We start from the raw sequence: 21,937 nt of genomic DNA, 5'->3' as shown, positions 1-21,937 counted from the left end.
ATACGGAAAGCCCAGCCCAAAGATATCAGACATAATATGATGTGTGGGATGTGATCTATTTTCGGGATGGCTGGACTACTGACCGCTGTAACGAGAGCGACTATGTAGTTTTAATGAGCGACGACGGACTATATACACGTCGTTTGTGATCAACTCGTGTTTCACCCATAAACTCCACGTGACTCTATAAACGTTGAGCAACTAGCTGCAGTCTCTATCTCTCTCCCGATAAGAGAAATAGGTTCTAATTTGTTTTGTCAATTAGGTTATAGGTAGACATCAAGGACTAATTAGCCAACTGTTGAATGAAACATCTATGACGAATATGTCGTTAGGAAGACTTACACAGGTTACAATATGGGCCAGTGGATAAATGTTGGGCCTTTTCCTTCTTCTTCTTCTTCTTCTCGAAGAAAAAGATAATCAGATCAATGCGCGACAGGATGTGTAGTCGACCGTGTATATATATTGCTCGACGCTATATAGCGCCGCGCTTATAAGCCGACGGAGCGATTTTCTAGATATCCACGTGCGTCATTACAAAATATCAGCAGCAGCCGGAGCAAAAAAAAATAAGTAGGTACAGAGTAGGTATACACATAAGGATCGAGGGCAGCCAAAAGGGGAACGTATAGACGTGGGCGTTATGGGGCTAAAAGACGTCATCGCCGAAGCGACTAGCTCTCTCTCTACTCGAAAAAAGTTGATATATATGTATAGGAAACAACCGGGTGCAGCGGGAGCGTGTGTTTTTCCAAGAAAATTAGTTTTTGTCCCGAGCTCAACTTTGTACTTTCATGAAATACGGAAGAAGAAACATTACGTCAAATATTTAAAAGCCCCGGTGGTGCGCAGAGAAAAAAATAATAAAACACTGTGCGCAATAGAGAATGTCATTTCTTTTTGATCGGTTAAGTTAATCAACGGCGATGATCGAGGGGAAAAAAAGGCCAACACATGACGCGTTTAACACGTATAAAATCATTAAGAAATAAAGGCCAAAGCTTACAGTTTGTAAACTATGCAAGTGTTATACAAGTCTTGACGGTTGCTATGACATCAGCAGCTCTTATTGTGTTTTGGTCTAGTAATTATCTGCGGGATTCGATTTTTAATATTTCAATCGATATCTTATTCATGATTAGAATATTAGTGTCGTCTGCTTTCAAATCAGAGATTTCAAGTTTCGAAGAAAAACGAAAAGTGGTTTCAGACTTTCAGAATTCAGATTGCAAAGGAAACGGAACGATCACTTTATTGGAATTGTTCACGTGGCTGCACGAAAAATAGAACATTAATAATTAACAAATTTTTTGAAAAATGTGGTCGTCGTGTGAAGAACTTTGGTGTCGTGGCTCTCTATGCTCTCCACGTTTTCCACTCCATGCTGTTTGGCGGGTAAATAAAACTAAGATTGCAAATATGGGAGCTTAAATAGAAAAGTTCACCTGTTTCAAAATTGTGTAATGTGAGATCCTGACTATAGCATTTTCCATGTAAGCCCCCTGCCGAGCATGGCAGTTTGTTTGCACCATGTAACCTTCTCCTTTGTGCAGATTTTAGGCCTGAGCCAGTCATCGTAGCTACAAGAACATTTGCAAGTTTTGCTAAGTGCTGGTTCATCAGCAACAAAACAATCTAGGTGTCATCCCTTGGGTAATGATTTTCGTTACTTTTATTAACCTGTGGCCTGCTAGATATTTCAATGAGACATGACTTATATAATATGCAGTTTATGGAAACCTTAAATTCTCCTATTTATTAAAAATTCAGGTTTACTCACATGTTTCATTTTCAACTTTTATCTACTTGTTTATGGAAATATTCATCGTAACTCAATTTTCATTTTTTATTTAGATAAACAGCATTGGAGAAACTAGCGATGTCGTTCGACTTACATCTCTCTCCTTCCCCTTTCTACAAATCCCTTCTTGTCCTCGTGTACACCCATGTGTGTGTGGGTGTATTCACGAGGACCCCCTTTTTCCTATCCCACCTGGTGTACATTCGACTCTTCAGCAGCTGGAGCACTTGTGGAATGTCTGGCCGTATTTCCCAGGCTTGAAGGTAGGACGAACGTCTCTCTACTCTTCCCTTTTTGACTGTTGATTGACGGTGGCGTTGATTTTAAATCGTCCGTATACGATTGGTACGATTATTCCCGAGCTAGGCGGTTAGAATTATTTTTTTCTCTTGCCGTTTTTGTTAAGCAGTCAGGGTACTATCACCACTTGCCACTTTCTCGTATAGGAAATCGGGTGCAGATCCTAACAAATGTTTAAGGTTAATTCTCCCTGCTGCGCAATAGAGAATGTCATTTCTTTTTGATCGACTAAGTTAATCAACGGCGATGATCGAGAGGGAGAAAAGCGGCCAACACAGGACGACGTTTGACACGTAAAATCATTAGGAAATCAAGGCCAAAGCTCACAGTCCGTACTTTGTCTTCAAGTGTTATACAAGTCGATTGCTATGACAATATGACATCATATGAAGCAGTGTTGAGTTGCCAATTGAATGAGCCGCCATGCCAACCGTTGTCTCTGGGCCGAGAAGTTAATTAGACGTCAAGGATCTGATGACGTCGATGTACCAACAACTCTTGAAGGGAAAAGAAGAAGAAGAAGAAAGTGTTTTGAGTGTTGTATAACACACCGGGGCGCTCGTGTGTCGGATAACATCGATCGACCGTATAATTAAAGTCTGTTCTACTACTACTACCACCACTACTACTATACTATACTACATGCGTAGTATATTTGCATATCACATGTCTACAATCGCCAAATGTCTATCATTCAAATTCACGCCTCCCTAATAAATACCAGAACAACCGAAAACGTGAGCGATTCGACCCTATCGATCAAAACGGGCGCACAAAAAAAAACGGCATAAATTATGCGGTAATAACATCAGGGCTGATTTGGCAATGTGTTAAAAACTTTGATCAGCCGAAATGGAAAAAAAAAAAAAAAAATTGGCCAGTCATATAAAAATACGTGGGAATTCAAATTTCCCACGGATGGACAGGGGCATAGACAGCCGATTTCCAGGTGCGAGGGCGGTTTATCTTTTTTCTTTTTACTTTTGCTTTTATTTGATATTTCACATGTACACACAACCCCATGATCACGGCCGAGTCTATTTGGTTCCCCCTCCAGGGTCCCCGGGAATCCAGCAGGTCATTGATTTCGCACGCTATGGGAAACTCTCCCACATGGGACATTGCGTCACTCGTCTATTCTCTCTGTTATAGAGAAATGGCACACAATGGCCGATAGGAGGAACATGTAGACGAGGGTGGAATGTGGGAACGTCCGATGATTCCCACACGACGGCGACGCTCGGTGACGGAATTATTTCTCATCCATTCCGGCATTGCTGGATGTGCGGAGTAATGTGTCACTCGGAGGGGGGATGTCCCCCCTCCCTTCTCTTTTTTTTCTGTTTGATAGAAAAAGAAATTTTGTTTGTTTTGTTGTGAACCCTCCGTGGGATGACTGGACGTCGGTAGGGGTGGATGCATTCCAACGGGAGATATTTTCCCACCGACGCCCCCCTCTCGGCGTCGGCGTTTCTCTCTATTCAACCGGGGCGATTAGCATTGAGATTTCATTCCCCCCTCCCCTCTCCTCCATTCCGATGCATCGTCGTCTATAGTATACGAGATCAAGTGATGCAATGAAAGTTTTCAAGGGGTGGACCCCCCTCCCTTCAACGAAATATAGGGAGGGTTCAACACACAAAGAAGGATCGCCCCTTTTTTGGGTCTAGCCGTGTTCATTTGATTTTTCCAATCTCTTTGAGATTTTTTCCACCTCTAGTAATTTTTGTGTTTATGTTCCAGTCATCGGTACGTGTAGTACCTTTGGACTGTCATTGAAATGTCGTGGGAGAGACGGAGGTGTGTGAACCCAGTCAGACTTGTCATTTCATTGCCGCAGGATTTTGGCAGGATCATTTCTCACGATCCTGCAATTCCCAACGTGACCGTACGTAAGTTGAAGGAATCTATGATTCCATTCAATAAATTATGCAATAAATGGAAAATGCCCTGGCGGTTTCCACCGAGGATTCTTTCTGATGGAGAAGAATTTAAGATGATGAATGAGGAATCGAGTCAAAAGTGCAGGAGCAGAAGCAGTGGGCGGAAAATGGTAGAGGGGGGGGGGACGAGAGAGAGAGAGATCCGTAGATGAGCCACTAGCGGCAGGGGGTCCCTCCCAAAGAAAATAAAACAAAACAAAACACAACACACATTTTTTTGAAAAAAAAGAAAGGAGCCCAGGAGCCCAGGAGGTTGTAAAATAGGGAGGAGGAGATATTGCTCTCCATCATTGTTCCTTTTCTTCTTCTTCTTTTTTTCGTTTTTTGGGTTAGTTTCGGTATTATTTCTGGCGTTTATTTTCCGAGCGTGTGTGTCTGTTTAGTGGCGCACACCGTAATATCACGCGCATCAACTCGGTCTAAACTTATTTGATTTCATTTTCAATCGAATTCTCAACGATGGCGTCTGTTTTATTCGTTCAAATTTGATTTTTTCTTTTTGGCGTCCAGAGTGAGAGATGAGAGATTTTCGTTTTGCCCCGCGAGAACGAAGGAAAAAGCTTTTCTTATTTATGACGAGAATAGAAAAGAAGAAAAAGATAATAAGCAAGGAAAGAATAAAAGACCGGCGGCCATTTTTTTTCGGGTTGTTGTTGTTCAAATCCCGCGGGCCGCGTGACGACAAGACCTACGCGCGATCGGTTTGAACCCCAAGACCATCAAGCAACAACAGAAGCTGGGCGCTTTGATTTGTCTCGCCACACATTAGCAGCAGCAGCAGGAGGAGGACATTTGATTTTTCTTTTCTTTTTACATTTCGTGTTGGTAGTGCCGTAGCCTACATACATGGGGATACATGGCGACACACGGACGTCGTCCGGGGTAGAAAGTGGGCGACGACAAAACAAAAAAAAATAAAAAGCTTTTTGTGTGTGTGTAAAAGTTCTTCTCGTATAAGAAGAGATTGATATTCCCGACGTCTATGAAATAGTGCTGGAGGGGGCGTTGGTCGACATCTCGGCCGCTGCGGGAATGTAAACGAACGGCCGCTAGACTTTTTCTTATTTTTTCGGTTTTAGATGCTGATGGCCTTTCTTTCTTTTTATGCGTGTAGACGTGACACGAACGGGCTCCTAGCTCTTGTCTCCCATCTTTTCCGTTCAAAAAAAGAAAAAGAAAAAAAGGGAAAAATAAAAAAATCTACCTGATGATAAATTTCATTTTTAACTTTTTTCATTTTTAACTTTTTAAAAAAAATATAAAGAATAAAAAGAAACGAACGCCAGCAGCGGGAGTCTGAGGTTATTAAAGAAAATAATAATCATAATAATCATGATTGCGAGGGGGAGGGATATTAACAAACGCCCGCAACAAGACACACGTAGAAAAATCTAGTTGGACTTTAAGGGACGTACAAGTGGAAGAAGAAGAAGAAGAAAAAAGAGAAAAGACGTTGCATGTCCCATTTATGGAGCTACTGCCTTCCTTATATAAAAGAACCACCACCACCTCCTCCACCTTTTGCTGCTGGATGGAAATGCGAGTCTACCTGCGTGGACTGGGCCGCTAGCCCACGGCTACCGACATACATGCATCAACAGGAGGCGGCTAGACGCCGATGTGCTCCTGGTGAAGCTGCTGTTCACAAGAAGGAGGTGGAGGAGGAATATCAAGGAGATGGGGGGGAATGTTTCGGGCGTTGTGTGTGTTTCTTCTTCTTCTTCAGTTTCTTCTTTTTTTCTTTCAGGGGCTGGGGGGAGATGGGTGGAGTGGGGTTATGGGGTGGCCCGCCCCCATATATAAGAAGTAGCTCCCGATTTCTGGCTCCTGGCCACACAAGACCCCGCCAGACACGTAACCGAACGAAAGAAGAAGAAGATGAATAAATTTACGGAGAGAAAAAAAAAAGAAAAAAAGGGAGTAGGTGGAGGAGGGCTGTTGCTTTATCTTTTTTCCTGCTGGAGACTTTCTTTTATAATCATTTTTTAAAAAAGAAAGAAAGAAAGAAAGTAATATGTTTTCTTTTTTTAAAAGAAAAAAAAAAGCCACTGAGGTGGATGGAATAAAAGGTGGAGAGGCCACAGAGGAGCTGCTGGGCTCTTCTCGACACGCCAACCCAAAAAGAAGTTGAGGAAGCCGCCCGACGTTCATTTTCTTTTTTTCCCCGGGAGAGATTGGGGCAATGGTGGGGTCAACTTTTTTCTTTTTACAAGAACTAAACAAACTTTGCGGTTACCATTTCTTACATCATTTGAAATCAAATCGACTTTTATTGATGCGGAAAAAATTGAACGCGAAATTTTGATTTTATATTTTTGCTGGTCAAATTTCTTAACCGTCGACTGTTTTTTAGTCGAATCATCTTGGCGTGTTGCTACCACGTTTGTGGTAGTCAAATATCGTTGGGAAGAACGCGTTCACCTACATCACCTGGGTGATTGGATCCTTGCGTGTTTGTCGAGGATTTTCCTATTTACATGTTTAATTATTCAACCAATAGGGTGGAGGGTAGTGTATAGGCTCAAGTCTAAGGAGAATTTCTTCCTCTTCTCACACCTCGGTCCGTGGTGTGACCCGACAAACAGAAGCGAACAAACCGCCACCGGGTGCCAAGTACATTTTTTGAGGGTTTTTTTTTTTTTTTTTAAATTTCGACTTCTGGATTGGCGTGAACGAAAAAAAAAAAGAGTTGCACATGTTTAGACGCGTGCAGCCGTCACGTAGGGGGGTTAGACGGGACACACAAAGTCCCTACAAATAACCGGTGGCAACGCGGTGAAAAGAAAATAACGAGTCGCAAAATTTGGAACGCAAAAGAAAAATATACGAAAACGCTTGAATTTGACTTGCAAATGACATATGGACGGACCTCCTGGCGACAAGTTGACAATCGTTTCCCCGTGAGTGAAAGAAAAAAGAATTTCGCCAACAACCGCGTGCACTTTTTTTCTTTTTAAATTACCCGCGTCGTCTGTCGAGTTGTAAGTAAGTAGTCCGCACTAAATTAATCACGGCATGTGTCTAATCATTTCGGGCTTCTACATCACAAGAAGAAGAAGCAACTTGTGTGCGTTTGACGTCAAAGCGCCAACTTTTTTCTTGATTTCTCGGGAAGAGGAAGATGACGTCTCTGGCCGTCTTCCGCCTCAGCGACTCCATAATATAATATGCAATACGCCGTTGAAATAATAGACGTGATATCAAGGGGATAAAAAGAAAACACAAAATGTCAAGAAAACGGCGTACACTGAGAGGGAGAAAAGAAAAAGAAAAAGAATCAAGAATATCGGGATGAAATGTTAACAAGAGTTTGACGTACGTATACGTGTGTGTGTTGCATCTCCGCGGGATTCGGTTGGCCCGGGAGATGATCCGAGCGCTTGGCATCACAACGTGCAGAGACGCTCAAAACCTTGTGACATTTTGTATGTCTAGTGTAGAGACGACGACGACGACGTCAGCAAAGTCTACACTGAACAGGTTGGAAAAGGGGGGGGGGGTGGGAAATAAAGTTTGCCGTTGCCATGGAAAAATCCCGACGCCAGCGATCCACACATTCGTGGAAATCACTCTTGACGTGATTTCTCCTTTTTTTCGTCCTTAATTTTTTTCACGCTGAGCGCCGGCCAGATTTGAAAAACTCTATAACGGCACATCTTATAGAAATGATGAATCAGGTTTTATTTGATTTGAATTTCGGTTGTTGTTGTTGTTTTTCGCTGCTAGCCAAATAGAACGCGCGCGTAATTACGGGTGGGAATGATAATGACTGGGCGTGGGTCATCAGCTGGAATTTCATTTAGGTAAATGTCGTGAATCCATCATCAGCATCATCACAGGATGGACTCGCAATCTCTGCCTGATTCTTTTTGGCGCGTTACAGTTTCCAATTCAGGTTTTCATTTGATGGTGGGGCGATATCAAACAAAACCTCAAAACGAGAATTCTAAGGTGAGACTCGACTCTATAACGTGGCTCGATTTTTACGTAAGGGAAAAACAGAGTGACGGCAACAGGTCCTTGTGGACTTTGGCTAGCCCGAAAATATATCCCAAGCTTAAAATAGGTTACACGCGCAATCAGGAAAACGAAAAAAAAAGTCCTAAAAATAAAATGAAATGATCGAATCTCTGGCCGCCGTTTGCGTGTGCGTTAGAACGTGCAAACAAACGACAAAAACAGACGAAAGGTTCACTGGAGACAATTGAAAGATTGTAAAGCCCCCAGTCAGCGATTGACGTACATTTACATCCCCCCCAACAAATGTAATCGCGTCCCGTACGCAAATGAATATTTGTTGGTCTAAATTTATCAAGCTAGATTATAGACAGCCCGGCGATGATTGATTATTATTAGGATTCGCCGTCTCCGTATCCATCCAATGCGTGCGTATTAGAGATCCTTTTTCGTTTTTTGATGAGGTTGTGGTCATTGAGTCAGTGAGGACTTTCAACTTTTCTTATCTCTGCCGGTGATCGTCTGTACACAGCAGAGGCGACGGTGTGAAGGATTCGGTAATCACCGAATGATTGACACTATATAAATTTAGCTCTCGTAATGTCAAACGGATATAAATAACGCAGGACTTTGGATGCTCATGTCTATACTTGAGCCCAAATATTTAAAAAAAAGTTAAAAAAAAAAATAATAAATAGGAACCGATGATGTGTGGGAGAGTTGGGGGAGGCTTTTTCGAGTTCCCACACACCACCACCACCGGTGTGTAGTATAGTCGATCCGCCGTAACAGTAGCGCGGCGGCCGGTGACGGAACGCCAAGCTTTTCATTCCATCTCTTCTCCCCCTCTCTCTCTCGCATTTGAACCGTTCACAGCTCCCACACACACACACACATACAGTGGGTACCGAAAGTATCCGTACGGCTGAGAGGATCAGTAGGGAAAACGCGTTTTTCAAAACGCTCCCAAAAATAGAATTCTCGGTGGAATTCGATAAAAATTTTTTCAAAGGTTAATATTAGGGCGGGGTATCATGTGATTTTTTTTGGGAATTTTTCGACAACGCGATATGTGGTTTTTATCGCGTTGCGTAAGTATCCGTACGGCCGAGAGGCCTAGTAGGGAATGGGCTTACTTTGGAGGCCTGTCATTCGGTATCTACGTAATATTATAGGGTGGGAAAGTTCTTAAAAAAAAGAGCTGCATTAGCTCTATGTGTGGTCATAAGATCACATTTTTCAAATTTCATTTATAGTAATGAAATCGAAATTGAAAACACGAATTATAAGTTTTCCGTTTTCTTCCCCTCGATTCCCCATCACCAGTGTTGCCATATCAAAAATATTTATCCTTTCTCTTTCTCCCTCTTCCGTCCAAGGGAAGAAAGAGATTTTGAGATATGGCAACACTGGTGATGGGGAATCGAGGGGAAGAAAACGGAAAACTTATAATTCGTGTTTTCAATTTCGATTTCATTACTATAAATGAAATTTGAAAAATGTGATCTTATGACCACACATAGAGCTAATGCAGCTCTTTTTTTTAAGAACTTTCCCACCCTATAATATTACGTAGATACCGAATGACAGGCCTCCAAAGTAAGCCCATTCCCTACTAGGCCTCTCGGCCGTACGGATACTTACGCAACGCGATAAAAACCACATATCACGTTGTCGAAAAATTCCCAAAAAAAATCACATGATACCCCGCCCTAATAATAACCTTTGAAAAATTTTTTATCGAATTCCACCGAGAATTCTATTTTTGGGAGCGTTTTGAAAAACGCGTTTTCCCTACTGATCCTCTCAGCCGTACGGATACTTTCGGTACCCACTGTATCTGTAGACAAGAAGAAGAAGAAGAAGCCTATGTGTACATGTTCTCTATTCTCTCCCCCATTTCACCTCGTCCTCCGCCCCCTCTCTCTTATTTGATTTCATATCTCTTTTCTTTCTCCCGGGGCTTTGAGCGTTGCGTGAGAAGCTTATTCGACTCGAGGCTCTGCGCTCTTTTTATACACACATATCTTTTTTCTTTTTTACCTTTGCTCTCCTGTGTGTGTGTACTATGCATACGTGTTGTGTGGGAGAGTGTGTTTATGTGACTCCTCACCAAAACCCCCAGGTGAAAAACACGTTTTTACCTTTTGTGAAAAAGAAAAAAAACATTTTTTTCTTCTTCTTCTTCAACTCGGAAATTTGAAACGGTGGGCATTTTGATGAAATTAAATTTTTTCTCCCGATGAAAGTAGATAAATAAATTTTTTGGGGTTTTTTCTTTGTGTGCGAGGAAATGAATAAACTAAGAAGCTTGGCTACTATTTTGTTTAAAAAGGATTCTCTTTTTATATTTTTTGGAATATGTTGGAAGAAGAAGAAGAAGAAGTTGAGGATGGAAAGAAAAACGCAGCGGGAGCAGCAGCAGCAGCAGCCTTCGTGTTGTTTCGGGACGCTGATGCTTCCCTCCCTTTGGGTTGTTGTTGTTGTAGTAGTAGTAGCTTCTTTTTTCGGGAGAAGATGGAACGACCTTTGCATCCTCCCACCTCCCTCCTCCACCCACAACACACTCCATTCCTATTACCTTTTTTTTTTATTTTTTATTTTACTTCCACAATCACTGGTGAGATGAGAGAGAGAGAGAGAAAAAAGAGGGCGGACCCTTCGAGTGGGGTGCTCCTTAGTTGTTGTGCCGGGCCCCGGTCGCCCGCCCGCCCGCCCCGCCGACGCGTTGGACCCGGGCGGGCGCGATGGTGGCGGCGGCAGCGGTGTGTCCCCTCGAGTCTTATAGGCGGTGGCTACTGGCAGCAACGCAACGGTGCCCTTCAGTCGTACCCGCACTGCCGCGCTAGTCGCACACGCGCATCCATCCATCCATCCATCACTCCCATCCATCATCCTCATATTTTTGACGATTATCATTTGTTTTTTGACTCTATCGTCGTCTTCCGTTTGTTTTCGATTCGACGTTTCAAGTTTTTTGAAATACTTTTGACAACGTTTCGACAAAGTGTGCTCATCATTGTATCACTACCGGTGCTCACCCGTCATTTGATATTATTCAACCCATCGAAATCCGAGGTAAGTCGATTGCATTTCAAATGTGCCCGCCAAAAAACTCGAGCCAAATTGGTGCCGTGATGTTATTGCGACGTGCCGTTGCTGTGACTGAACTTGGGAGAAGGGACTTGATACATAACAGTGAGGTTGTGTGTGTGTAGAAATAGGAAGCAGAAGAAGCAAAAGCAGAAGAAGAAGAAGAAGTGGAAAAGAGGGTGGTGGCTGTGTGTCTGTTTGAAGCTTTGGCTGGGAGCTATAGTCTAACTCTTGAGATGAGGCGAAGAGATATGTGGATAGCCCGGCAGCCACCACCACCACCACCACACAGGTACACACACACACACACACGCCGTGTGTGTATAAATATCAGCAGCCCAGGAAAGAGAAGAAGAAAGAAGAAAGAGGCGATGGTCCACCTGTTGCTCCTCTTAGACTTAGACGTACGTGCCCTCTAGGGTCTTGTCTCTCTGCCCCTGCCCGTCTTGTGGGTTTTGAGAAATTCTCCTTCTTCTTCTTCTTCTTCCTCCTCCTTTTGGGATTTTTCATTTCTCCTCTGGCGACTTGTTGCATCTACTTAATTGAAAAAAAAGCAGATCCCATAAATCGTGGGGTCGCCCAGGTTGGTCAATAAATTTGGTTATTGGCCAGGACATGTCGATCGTATTCGGGTGGGAATCATTTTTTTGGTTTGTTTTTTGGCGTTCGACGGATCCTATTTGGGTCGCCTCTGTACGTCACACACAATTGAAAATGTTGGAAGATGAAATAAGCGACAGGAGCTCATCACCAGCAACAGGAAACAGGAAATTTTTGTTCGTTTTTTTTCCTCTTGCCACCCAAACGAAAAATAAAAAGAATTTTGTTTTGTTCGGTTCGTTCCGTTTCGTTCCATCCCGTTCCGCGTTCGTCTTTCTCTGCCCCCTTTTTTTTCCCCTTGCTGCTCATCACAAAAGGGGCGACAATCCCGCACGACACGTTACATACGCAACGCTGCAGCCAGCCCAGCTGTGTGTGTGTTGTTTCGCCGAGTGTTTTACACACACACACACCCACACCCATTCCGTGTGAGTTCAGCCAGGGAAAAGTTCAAGCCGCAACTCGCCAGTCTGCGTAGGTGGGGCGTATCATCTATCCAACAACAACAACAACAACTACACACTAGATATAGTACTATTTTTCTTTGTGCGGCGTATATGTGCATGTCCGACTCTTGTTTTGTTTTTTTATTAGGCACGTCACGGGGTTTTCATCTAATGCGACTGGACAGGAGGCAATCAGGAGCCTCCCACATTTTTTGTTTTTTTGTTTTTGAAATTTTGGCGCCGAAAATTTGAATTTCGATCGGCGGAAATTTTGACAAGTTCAGGGCGCCTATTTTGAATTCAAGTCGTGATGGTCCTGCGCTCTGGCGGTAAGCGACTAGTCGCACGGCCTTGGCCAAGGCCGCGTTCAACTAGAAAGCGTAGCGTGAAACACTGGGGAGAGTTTGACGGGATTAGGCGGCGGCGGCGGCGGTGGTGCTGGTGCCAATGACCGACATACATCAAGTGCCCAGCTGAACACATTTTGTTTGACTAAGTTTGGCCGAGACAAAGTCAATAAGCCTCTCCGCCGGTATTGCGTAGAGTCCAACCACGACCCCCCACCCGTGGTAAAAACAAAACAAAATAAAAAGATGGTAGACAAATACAGACATGGCCGCTCCCGCCCTGTTCCCGCTCGACTTCTTTGAATAAATAGCCGCGTGCCAACAAGTGCCGCGCACCAGACGTCACAATCTATTCGTCTGCGTGCATTAGACGACCAACAGATGACGTTATTTCTGTCTTAATGATTGGCCATGGCGCAATTAAATTTCTCTCCCGTTTGATTTCTCCTCTCATCTTTTGCAATGGCGGAGGGGCGGGAGATTGATGGCCGCTAGGCGGGGCGGCCATGTCAGATGTCGATCGAGGCCCCCCTTTTTTCTTCTCTCTTCTTTAGAAAAAAGAAAAAAAAAAACATTTCGTGAAGGAAAACGGGAATCGGGAGTCGAGGGACGACGACAGCGGGAGCGGAACCAACGCCCTTTGAGGAGCCAACAGCAGCAGCAGCAGAGAACCTGGTATTGATTCTTGAGCTTGTGCCATTGACGTCATCACTTTTTGCTCTACGCTCCCGCCACCACCCCCCTCCCAACCCCACTTACGGTTCTTTTCCACCTCTCGGGCCAAAAAAAAGAAGGGGGGGGGGCGGGATAGAGAAAACCGTTGGTATATAACACGGAAAAACAGCCAAATAAGAAAAAAGAAGAAAACGAAAAAAGTAGGAGTTTGAGAGATTGGACGTGGAAAGGTTGGAAAAGGGGGGGGTTGGCGATGCTGCATGGCGTCGGCGTCGTGATGAAGGTGCTCCCCCCCCCCAACCGCCACTCCCGTCCGTCAGTCCGTCCCTATAGCTTCGGTGTAGTCGCCGTATTTCTAGGCAGGTGCCATCGGGACGTCGTTGAGTGCGCTTCGGCGTTTCCAGTGACTCCCGCACACACTCGATCTCCTTGGTCTTATATTTTTGATCGTGAGCGAATCAAACGATTTTGTCGTGTTGTTTTGTGTGTGTTTGTGTGGACCAGTCAGACACTATCAACTCCCCACCACCACCACCACACAACATTGTTGTTTGAGTGTTGTGGTTGTTGTTGTTTCAACCCCCATTTGCCATTTGCCATCAAAGAGTTGTATAATCACGGGCTGTGGGGTTGGCAGCTCCTCGAGACGGTGCACTGCAATGTCAGCCAGGATGTAAGTTTTCGACTTGTCACTTGATTCTTTTCAATTTTTTCAATTGGGAGATGGCGGAAGAAAAAAAGAGTCGTCCTCTTGACACGTTGGTGGCCCATTTTGACACCTGGCCATTGCGTCACGCCCTGGTGGTGGGAGGGGCCTTTTTTCTTGATAGACACGGTAAAGATGGATGATTGACCGCATCGCGGTCTCACATTCACGGCGCCCCGCTAACGACACTATGTCTGTCCGTCGTCAAAGAAAATTCGATCCCGAATTTGATGATGGGGAAAAAGAAGAAAAAGTAACGCGGGAGAACGACGGACGACGTTGTTGTTGTGATCATCTCCGTGTTTTTCTTTTGACTTGTTCTTTCTTTCTTTTTGGGAGGGTTCGTGTTGCCAGGACTCTCTCTACCCCGTTGCTCCGTGTGTCCTTGATCTTCAAGAATGTTGTGTGTGTCTATTTCTTTTCGTGAGTTTCTCCCTCACGTTCGGCTTCACCCGTTAGTGTGTTGCTGCTGACGCAGATCACAGTCTTCTTCATCCCCTCTATCATTTTCTTCTTTTTCTTCTTTGAGATAAGAAAAAAAATAGAAAATAAAAAAATAGTCTCTGCGTGATGAGCTTCTACTTTTCTTTTTTCTTCCATCGACTGGATGGGACATTTTCCCTCCGTTCGGGAAAAAAGAAAAGGAAAAACTCTGACTGGCTCCTGGCTCCCTCTCTATTTATTATTTGTAAGCTATACACAAGAAGGCAGTGAGTGAGTGAGTGAGAGTAAACTTTTTTTTCTGCTTCTCCTTCACATATTTAAGAGTCTGCCATCCGGTGAAATATGTAGAAGACGCCGAGATAGATAGACTAGTAGTAGTAGACCGAGAGGCCTATATACGCTTTATATATATATATATATATGTACGCCTGGAAATCAATACTGGTGTATGGCAATCAATAGCGGGAGACACTCCCGCCCGAAACATACGTGTGCAGACTATGTGTACACCTTTTTATTTAAGACTATTTTTTTAATTATTTTATTTTATTTTTCTGCTTTTTTTTTTATTGCGTTTATTTTTTCTTTTTCTTTTTGAAAATGATTTTTCTTTTTGCTAGCGACTGCGTTTGTCGCTTTGGTGCAATCGTGTGGCAACGCCGCACCAACTTTTTTTTTCTTTTTCGTTTGGCACAACTTTGACAGTTCGAATTCGTCGGCTTCTGTGTCACCGCGTGATTTTAATAAAGAATTGACTCAAGGAAATCATGTGCCTCTCTAGACGGCCGAGAGACCAAAGGCTTTGCCTGCGGGAATTAGACCAACGTAATCAGGTTAGATTCATCCAGCCCTAGTTAATGAGTTGGGCTAAGTATCCAGCCACAGCAGACAACTTATTCACTGAGCAGTAGAAGTGGAAGAAGATCGAAGAAACTACTAGCGTGCGTCGACTGTACATGTTTAGACGGGGAATTAAGACGTCGAGCAGTTTTCTCTTTTTCGTTTTGCCACGGTCTAGTTGAATTCGCCTTGTCCATCACACACACACACACACACTGTGTATGTCTGTGTGTGGGTGTGTGTCTGCGTACTGGTTACTGTCCACTCGTACAAGAGCTCATTATTTGTAGCTAATGTGGCAAACAGACAAGTGAAGGGGGGATGAACAGTGACATGAAGCGTGGAGAGAGAGTGAGGGATGTGGAAAGATCCCTGTTGAGAATTCAATGTCACTCATGTCTTTACTATTTTTTTCTCTCCCCGATATTGCAGGAAGACTCTTGGTGGGCCAACCAGTGGTCTCCCTGGACGCTGCAGGACTGCTGCTGCTGCTGCTGTCTCAAACACAAAGTGGCTCAGTGCAGTTGGATTGGTTCGCCCAGTTGCCCAGCATCATCATCGCCCGTCCACCCGAGTTGTGAGTTGTAGTGTCACGGCCACGTTGGTGCTGGCCGTCGTTGGAGTAGCCGTTAGGTCTTGTCCAGCCAGCAGAATCCCAAACAAGAATGATCTCGACCACGTCAGTCGTTGGGCCAGCAAGGTCGACGACGCAGCGCAAACGCCAACGATTGGATCAGCTGGTCGGCAGAATCGCCCACTTGGTCGGCAGTGCTCCCATTGGTAGGATCACTAATAGCGCTCATTCCAGTGTCGGTTGTGGCGGTCCCGTCGCCAGGAACAAGAACCGCAACAACAACAACATCCGCAGTAGTAGTAATCATAGTAGTCTCCGCAACAACAACAAAAACAACAACAACAACAACAACAATAGTGAGCCGGAGATAATCGAAGGCATCGATCAACGCGGACGCATTTGCGTCAGTCTCTCCGAGGAAGAAGAAGAAGAAGAATACGAAGAAGAAGAAGAAGAGGAGGAAGAAGAAGAAGAAGAAGAAGAGGAACCCGTGTCGGTCAGCATGGAGTCGTCGGTGGGGAGTGGCGAGTCTCCGTCGCCGCAGCAGCAACAGACTTTGATGTCCATGTCTCGATTGCGGATGCGGGGCAATTTGCGACACATCCAGCACGTCCACCACCTGCATCCGCACCAGCACAGTGGCGGCCAAGTGTTCAGTTTCGACCACGTCATGCCGGCCGTCGTGGCGGCGGCCGTCTGCTCGGCCCAGCGCAGCGCCAGCATGACGCAGAGCGACGAGGAAGGCGAGGAGGAAGTGTTTAGTCCCGGATTGGGTCTCACCTCGTCCTACTCTGACCGGCTGAGTCAACTCAGCCCGTGCAGTCAGGGCAGCGCCACCTTCGTCGACTCGCCCAGCGGCATCTCCTTCAGTCCGCTGAGCTTTGCCGCCGAACCGCCGGCCAACGACCAGACGGACCCGTCGGCCACCGCGTTCACTCGCAGCCGATCGCTCACCGTGCCGGACGCGGCCACGCCCCTCAACTTGTCCACCAGCGGAGGAGTCAAGGAGAGAGGAGTCGCTCATTATCATCATCCGCACCAGCACCACCAGCTTCATCATCATCTTCATCAGGCCATCACTCCGCCTCACGCCTCCAGCTCGCCGTTTCATCATTACATCAGCAGCCTGACGGGCCAACCCATGCGCCCGGCAGCTCCCGTCTCTGGCGGCTCCTTCCTCCTCGACGTGGTGGAGCCGTCGAATCGTAGACGGGCCAGGTCCGACTCGGATTTGTGCAGCGATTCCGTTTCGGAGCGACTGATGGCCGGCGGTCAAGTCGAATCCTCGTCGAATCACCAGGCGACAACAACGACGACAACACCTCTGGCCGCTCCGGCCTCCTGGGTCCTGACGCCGGCCATGTCCGCCGCGGCGTCCCAGTCGCTCAACGGCAGCAGCGGCAGCAGCAGCGGTGGTGGCAGTGCTGGTCACGGCCACCACCAGCGGCTGAGCCGACTGGAACACTTGCGGCCGCCGCCGCTGATGGTGTCGCTCAAGCGCAACTCGTCCGACTCGACCGACAGCTGGTCGCCGCTCTTTGGCCAGCAAGAGTCTCCCGTCGACTTGTCTGTCCGCTCTGGCAGCAGCGTCAGCTCCGACAGCCCCAACCAGACCAACAGCACCAACACGAGCACGGCCTCTGTGTCGTCGTCCGAGTTGTTGTCGGCCTTCTCCTCTCCGCTGTGCGGCGGACTGGAGACGCCGCCTCCGTCGCATCCGTCGCATCTGACGGCGACGTCTTCGCGTGTGGGCAAATCGCGCGGGTCGCGACTCAAAGCTCTGACGCGCAGCCTGTCGCTGTCGCAGTACCTCTCGGCCGTCGAATATTCCTCCTCGTCCGTCGACTTGTCGGCCGACAGCGAGGCCATTTCGCCCATCTCTATGGCCGCTCCGCTTTTGCTTCCGGGCGGCCCCCATCCGGCCGCCTTCGGCTGTGAGATTTGCGGCCAGATTTTCGACCAGCACGACCGGCTGGTCAAACATTTGACGTCGCGGCACAAGTTGCCCGTCCAACTGCAAAGGACTTCAGCCCTGCTCAACGGTGGCACCACCAGTGGCGCCACGACCCCAACCATTTCATCGTCGGCTGCAGCAGCAGCAGCAGCTGGACCCGTCCCCTCGGCCGATTCCGGCGTGGTCGTCAAGGGCTACCAGTGCGAAGTGTGTCAGCGGCCGTTTGCCCGCAGCGACATGTTGACTCGCCACATGCGGCTGCACACGGGTCTCAAGCCGTACACTTGCCGCATCTGCGGCCAGGTGTTTTCACGCTCCGATCACCTCAGCACCCACCAGCGGACGCACACGGGCGAGAAGCCCTACCGCTGCCCGCAGTGCTCCTACGCCGCCTGCCGACGCGACATGATTACCAGGCACCTCAGGACGCACACCCGCAGCGAAGACTTGGACTTGGGCCATGTCTCCGATCCACGGTGCAAAGATTCCGGATAAAAAAGAAAAATTCCGGAATGACATCCCCCCCCCGTTTTTAATAATCTGTCATTGATTGGGTGTTTTTTTTTAATTATTATTTATGTGTGTGTCTTTGCTACACATCTCGTTTGTTCTACTCGTTTCTTTTTGGCCCCTCCCACCAATAGAGAGGGTGGGGGGAATCCGGAATGGATTGCGTATGGCTAAATTCCCAATTCACATTGCGGTTGTGTGTCTAAACAAAGGCAAGAAAGATGGCGATGATGTTGTTGTTCCGTGAAAAAGATTTCATATTTGGTTTTCCTAATTCTCTTCCGAATGGAGGATTGAATAGGAAAGCGCATTCATCCGCAATTTCTTGCGGTGGAGCTTCCGTTTTCTCCATCGACAACAGCAACCAACTCTCCCAATTTGCTCCATTCCAATTCGTTGACTCGATGACCTGAGTATCTCTCTCTGTGTGTGTGTGTGTGACTTCGTCTTTCCATTTATAACCTCCACTGTTGTTGCTCTCACCATCCGCTGGTCGTGTCTTATTATGTCGCCATTTCGATTATTTGACCTTCTTCCCTCGTTTCCACTCCGCACAGACTCACGCAGTGAGTACACACACACCACACGTATTTTGATTTTCCACCTCTAATTAGCGAGTTGGATGTATTGAAAAAAAAGACAAAAAAAAAAGAGTCCCATCGACTGATTGTATCATGCTATGTATAAATTACCTGAGACTGTGTTCAAAAATTGTCACCACAGAGCCGACGACAACAACAACAACCATTTCTCCTGCTCCTCAACCCGTTTCTTTTGGTTTTTGTTGTCCTCCCAGCGTGTGTGCTGGTTGCGCGGGTCTGTGGACAAGTCGTGTCGTGATTACCCACATTATCTTTCTCTCCCTCTCTCTCTCGTGTTCGTGCTCGCGCGAGCGAGATTGAGCTCACTGGCCGTCATTATGGAGCGACGACGACGTCTTGCTGCGCTTCTTTCCTCTCCCGACCCCGCCCAATTTGAGACGAAGAATTATTGAGGTTAAAGCGACAAGGAGAAGAACAAACAAATGTGTGCTGCAGTTGCGCAGTGTGGGCTTTTTTTGATTATTTGATTTTCTTTTTTTTTTGTTCAAAACCGAACGGACCTCACAGATCAGATCCGATTGTCAGCAGATTCGGGATCGTCGGTTACCCCCCATTTTTTCCCTTCATTCTGAAACTCGCTCACCCCCCTTACAAACTTTAATTGCCGTTTGATTCACCCCCCATCTTTTATTTTCTCTCTCTCTCTCTCTAAATAGATATACAGAAGATTTTATATATTATATTATCGATTCTATTACGTCGAAACAAAAGCCAATCATTTGTCTTTTATTTTCCATGCGTGTGTGTGTGTTTCAGATTCCAGAAGCTCAGTACAAGAATTGTATATACATGTTCGCACAGACACAACAAACACAATGTAGTTTTTCTTTGACGTTTGATTTCGATCCAACCACTTTATTATTACGTCTCTCTCTCTCTCTCTATCTCTCTCTGGCTCATCGATTTTGTCCTTAATTGTGAATAACTTGTTTTGAAATCATCTCTTTAGCTTCCCGTATCATGTTGTTTCACTACCCGCCGATCCTTCCCCTCCGCCATTCGAATGGAGACGAAAACAAAGTTTCGAAAAAGAAAGAAAATCAACTTCATTAAAAAAGAGGAAGTGTTTTTGAGTGATGTGATTAAATACTCGGATGAGCATGGCTATGTGATGTAGTGCGATTACATCTCCAAAAAATCCACCCCCAACCCTCAACCCATTTCCACACTTTGAAAAAAACAAAAATGTTACATAACATGTGTGACGATGATGTGATTATAACTGAAAAGAGAGAAGAAGTAAACCCGGTTTGAAAAAGATAATAACAGAAAAATAATCGACGAAAAGATAAAAAAAAAATACACACAAACACACACTGTCTATACCATACGATTGACTTCTCAGTTATTGTTTTATTATTTATTATTCCGCAGCATCGGCGGAATATACTATCATTATTTGCACATAAAAGTTGATGATGAAAGAAAACAAGATTTTTGCCATCATTAATCAAGTATCGAACATTTACAACCGCCGAAGAGCGGGGACACCAATTGAGAAACATTTCAAATAAAAACCTACACCTAGCCCCCAAACTGAGCACGATTCAATGAAAGTAACTGATGACGATAAACAATTCGAAAAAAGATAAATCAGATTCTTTTAAGTAAGTTGAGAGGACTGCTGCTTCTGAACTAAAGGACAAAAGGGACAAATTCATTAGTGTCAGCTCGCTGGAGTGGTCCAGCCGGTCGCGAGGACACTGAAGACAAACATGTTGTTGGATTAATAATCTGACAAGAATTCCGGGGTGTCACTCTACACCGTGAGCAAAAATCATGATGAGACCCGGTTCCAATATCATATCTGGATTCATATGTCCGTTGTCGCAGGCCATGACGGCCACGGCTTGTTTGCCCGGAATCCTCCGGCAGACATAGTTCTCGTATTGACGCCGGTTCAGCTGGCGGATTTCCAACGACGACAATCCCGTCGGCCACCGCCGTTCGTGGGCGTTTTCCATCAGATCCTGGATGATGTGCGGTGGGCAACCCGATTCGGAAAGGGCTCTCTTGATCATTGCCTGCAACTTTAAAAGGTTATCGTATTTGATTGAATGTATTGAGCTCGCCAACTGTAGGATATTACCTGTAGCACCGTGTCCGGAGTCGAGATCATGCCACCCCAGCGCAGGACTCTCGCCTTGGGTAGAGTTTCGGCCCAGCGTCTCACTTCGTCGGCTTCCATCTGATCTGCCAGAATCCGCAGCGAAGGATTGGCGTTCCGCATGGCTAGCATGTAGTCCTTCAGCAGCTGCAGTTCTCGTTTCTGTTCGCTCATCTGAAATTTGCCCTCGGCTACTTCCGCCTGCACCTCAACTAGTTTCGATTGCTGGGCCTGCATCAACGAGCGCAGCTCTCGCACGCAGTTGTGTTCCTGGAAATGCAATCAACATAAATAAGGTACTATTTAAAGTTGTAACCTGTAAAACAACCCACTTACTTTCAACTCGTCTTTTGGCACAACTAGCCCACAGCCGAGCTCACATGGCACCGGTCTCTTTGGATTGAACTCACATTCTTGTACATGAGACTCCAGGGCATCTAGTTTCAATATTGCAGTGCACCCATAAACAGAGTTATCACAAGTGAGCTGTAGTCTAGAAAAATAATAGAGAAATGGTACAATTTCATACTGATAATAAGGTTTCAAACTTCCAAACCACCAACCTGTATAGTAGGTTCCGAAGTATTCTGGGAACAGGTCTCAGCTGAGGAGGGGTTATGTTTTGTCTGTCGACAGGACAAGTTGGCTGTCTCGAGAGCCACTCGTGAATGCAAGCAGAGCAAAATGCATGCTCACAGTTGGGTGCCTGAAATTACAAGTCTATTAAATCCATCACATTCCCTCTGGGGAAATTTTATTGCTACTCTCGCTTTTGGAAGCGAACTGTCATTATTACCTGTAACGGATTTTCGAGCACTGAACTACAAATTGGACACAACAATTCTTCATCAACTTCTCCTTGAAATCGATTTATTTCAATTCCCATTTTTCTTGGTTAACAAAACGGCCAAGAAAACTTTGACCTAATTAAGTAAACACACCTGCTTCTCAGTAAGAGTTCGCGTTTCTTTCTTTTTTAATAAAGGGGGAACAGAATTGACGTACCTAAATAAATGCAACAACAAGGTGTTGCAG

The 21,937-nt window shown here is 45.7% G+C and overlaps 2 protein-coding genes across 7 annotated transcripts; one reads left to right on the top strand and one right to left on the bottom strand.

Annotated features, from left to right (window-relative positions):
* The first annotated feature begins 1,561 nt into the window (after positions 1-1,561).
* On the top strand, positions 1,562-19,815 carry LOC124194673. Of its 5 annotated transcripts, XM_046588964.1 has the most exons (3): positions 1,562-1,656; positions 1,858-2,067; positions 15,588-19,815. In XM_046588964.1, exon 3 carries the CDS (start codon positions 15,821-15,823, stop codon positions 18,176-18,178), a length of 2,358 nt encoding a protein of 785 aa, XP_046444920.1. In that variant the 5' UTR covers positions 1,562-1,656; positions 1,858-2,067; positions 15,588-15,820; the 3' UTR covers positions 18,179-19,815. The 5 variants fall into 5 exon arrangements, with proteins under 5 accessions (XP_046444920.1, XP_046444923.1, XP_046444919.1 ...); XM_046588967.1 differs by lacking the exon at positions 1,562-1,656 and having other exon boundaries at positions 1,786-2,067; XM_046588963.1 differs by lacking the exons at positions 1,562-1,656; positions 1,858-2,067 and adding an exon at positions 10,782-11,082.
* A 303-nt stretch (positions 19,816-20,118) lies between these two features.
* Positions 20,119-21,840, bottom strand: LOC124194674 (E3 ubiquitin-protein ligase NRDP1-like). Of its 2 annotated transcripts, none has more exons than XM_046588968.1 (5): positions 21,699-21,840; positions 21,466-21,608; positions 21,239-21,395; positions 20,885-21,172; positions 20,119-20,825 (listed from the first exon to the last, which is right to left on the bottom strand). In XM_046588968.1, the coding sequence occupies exons 1-5, from the start codon at positions 21,786-21,788 to the stop codon at positions 20,550-20,552; spliced, it is 954 nt and encodes a 317-aa protein (XP_046444924.1). In that variant the 5' UTR covers positions 21,789-21,840; the 3' UTR covers positions 20,119-20,549. The 2 variants fall into 2 exon arrangements, with proteins under 2 accessions (XP_046444924.1, XP_046444925.1); XM_046588969.1 differs by having other exon boundaries at positions 20,119-20,819.
* Between the last annotated feature and the right edge of the window lie 97 nt (positions 21,841-21,937).

This window comes from Daphnia pulex, chromosome 5 (genome assembly GCF_021134715.1).
Source record: "Daphnia pulex isolate KAP4 chromosome 5, ASM2113471v1".
Classification (NCBI taxonomy): domain Eukaryota; kingdom Metazoa; phylum Arthropoda; class Branchiopoda; order Diplostraca; family Daphniidae; genus Daphnia; species Daphnia pulex.
This window is presented reverse-complemented; position numbering and strand designations above follow the sequence as displayed.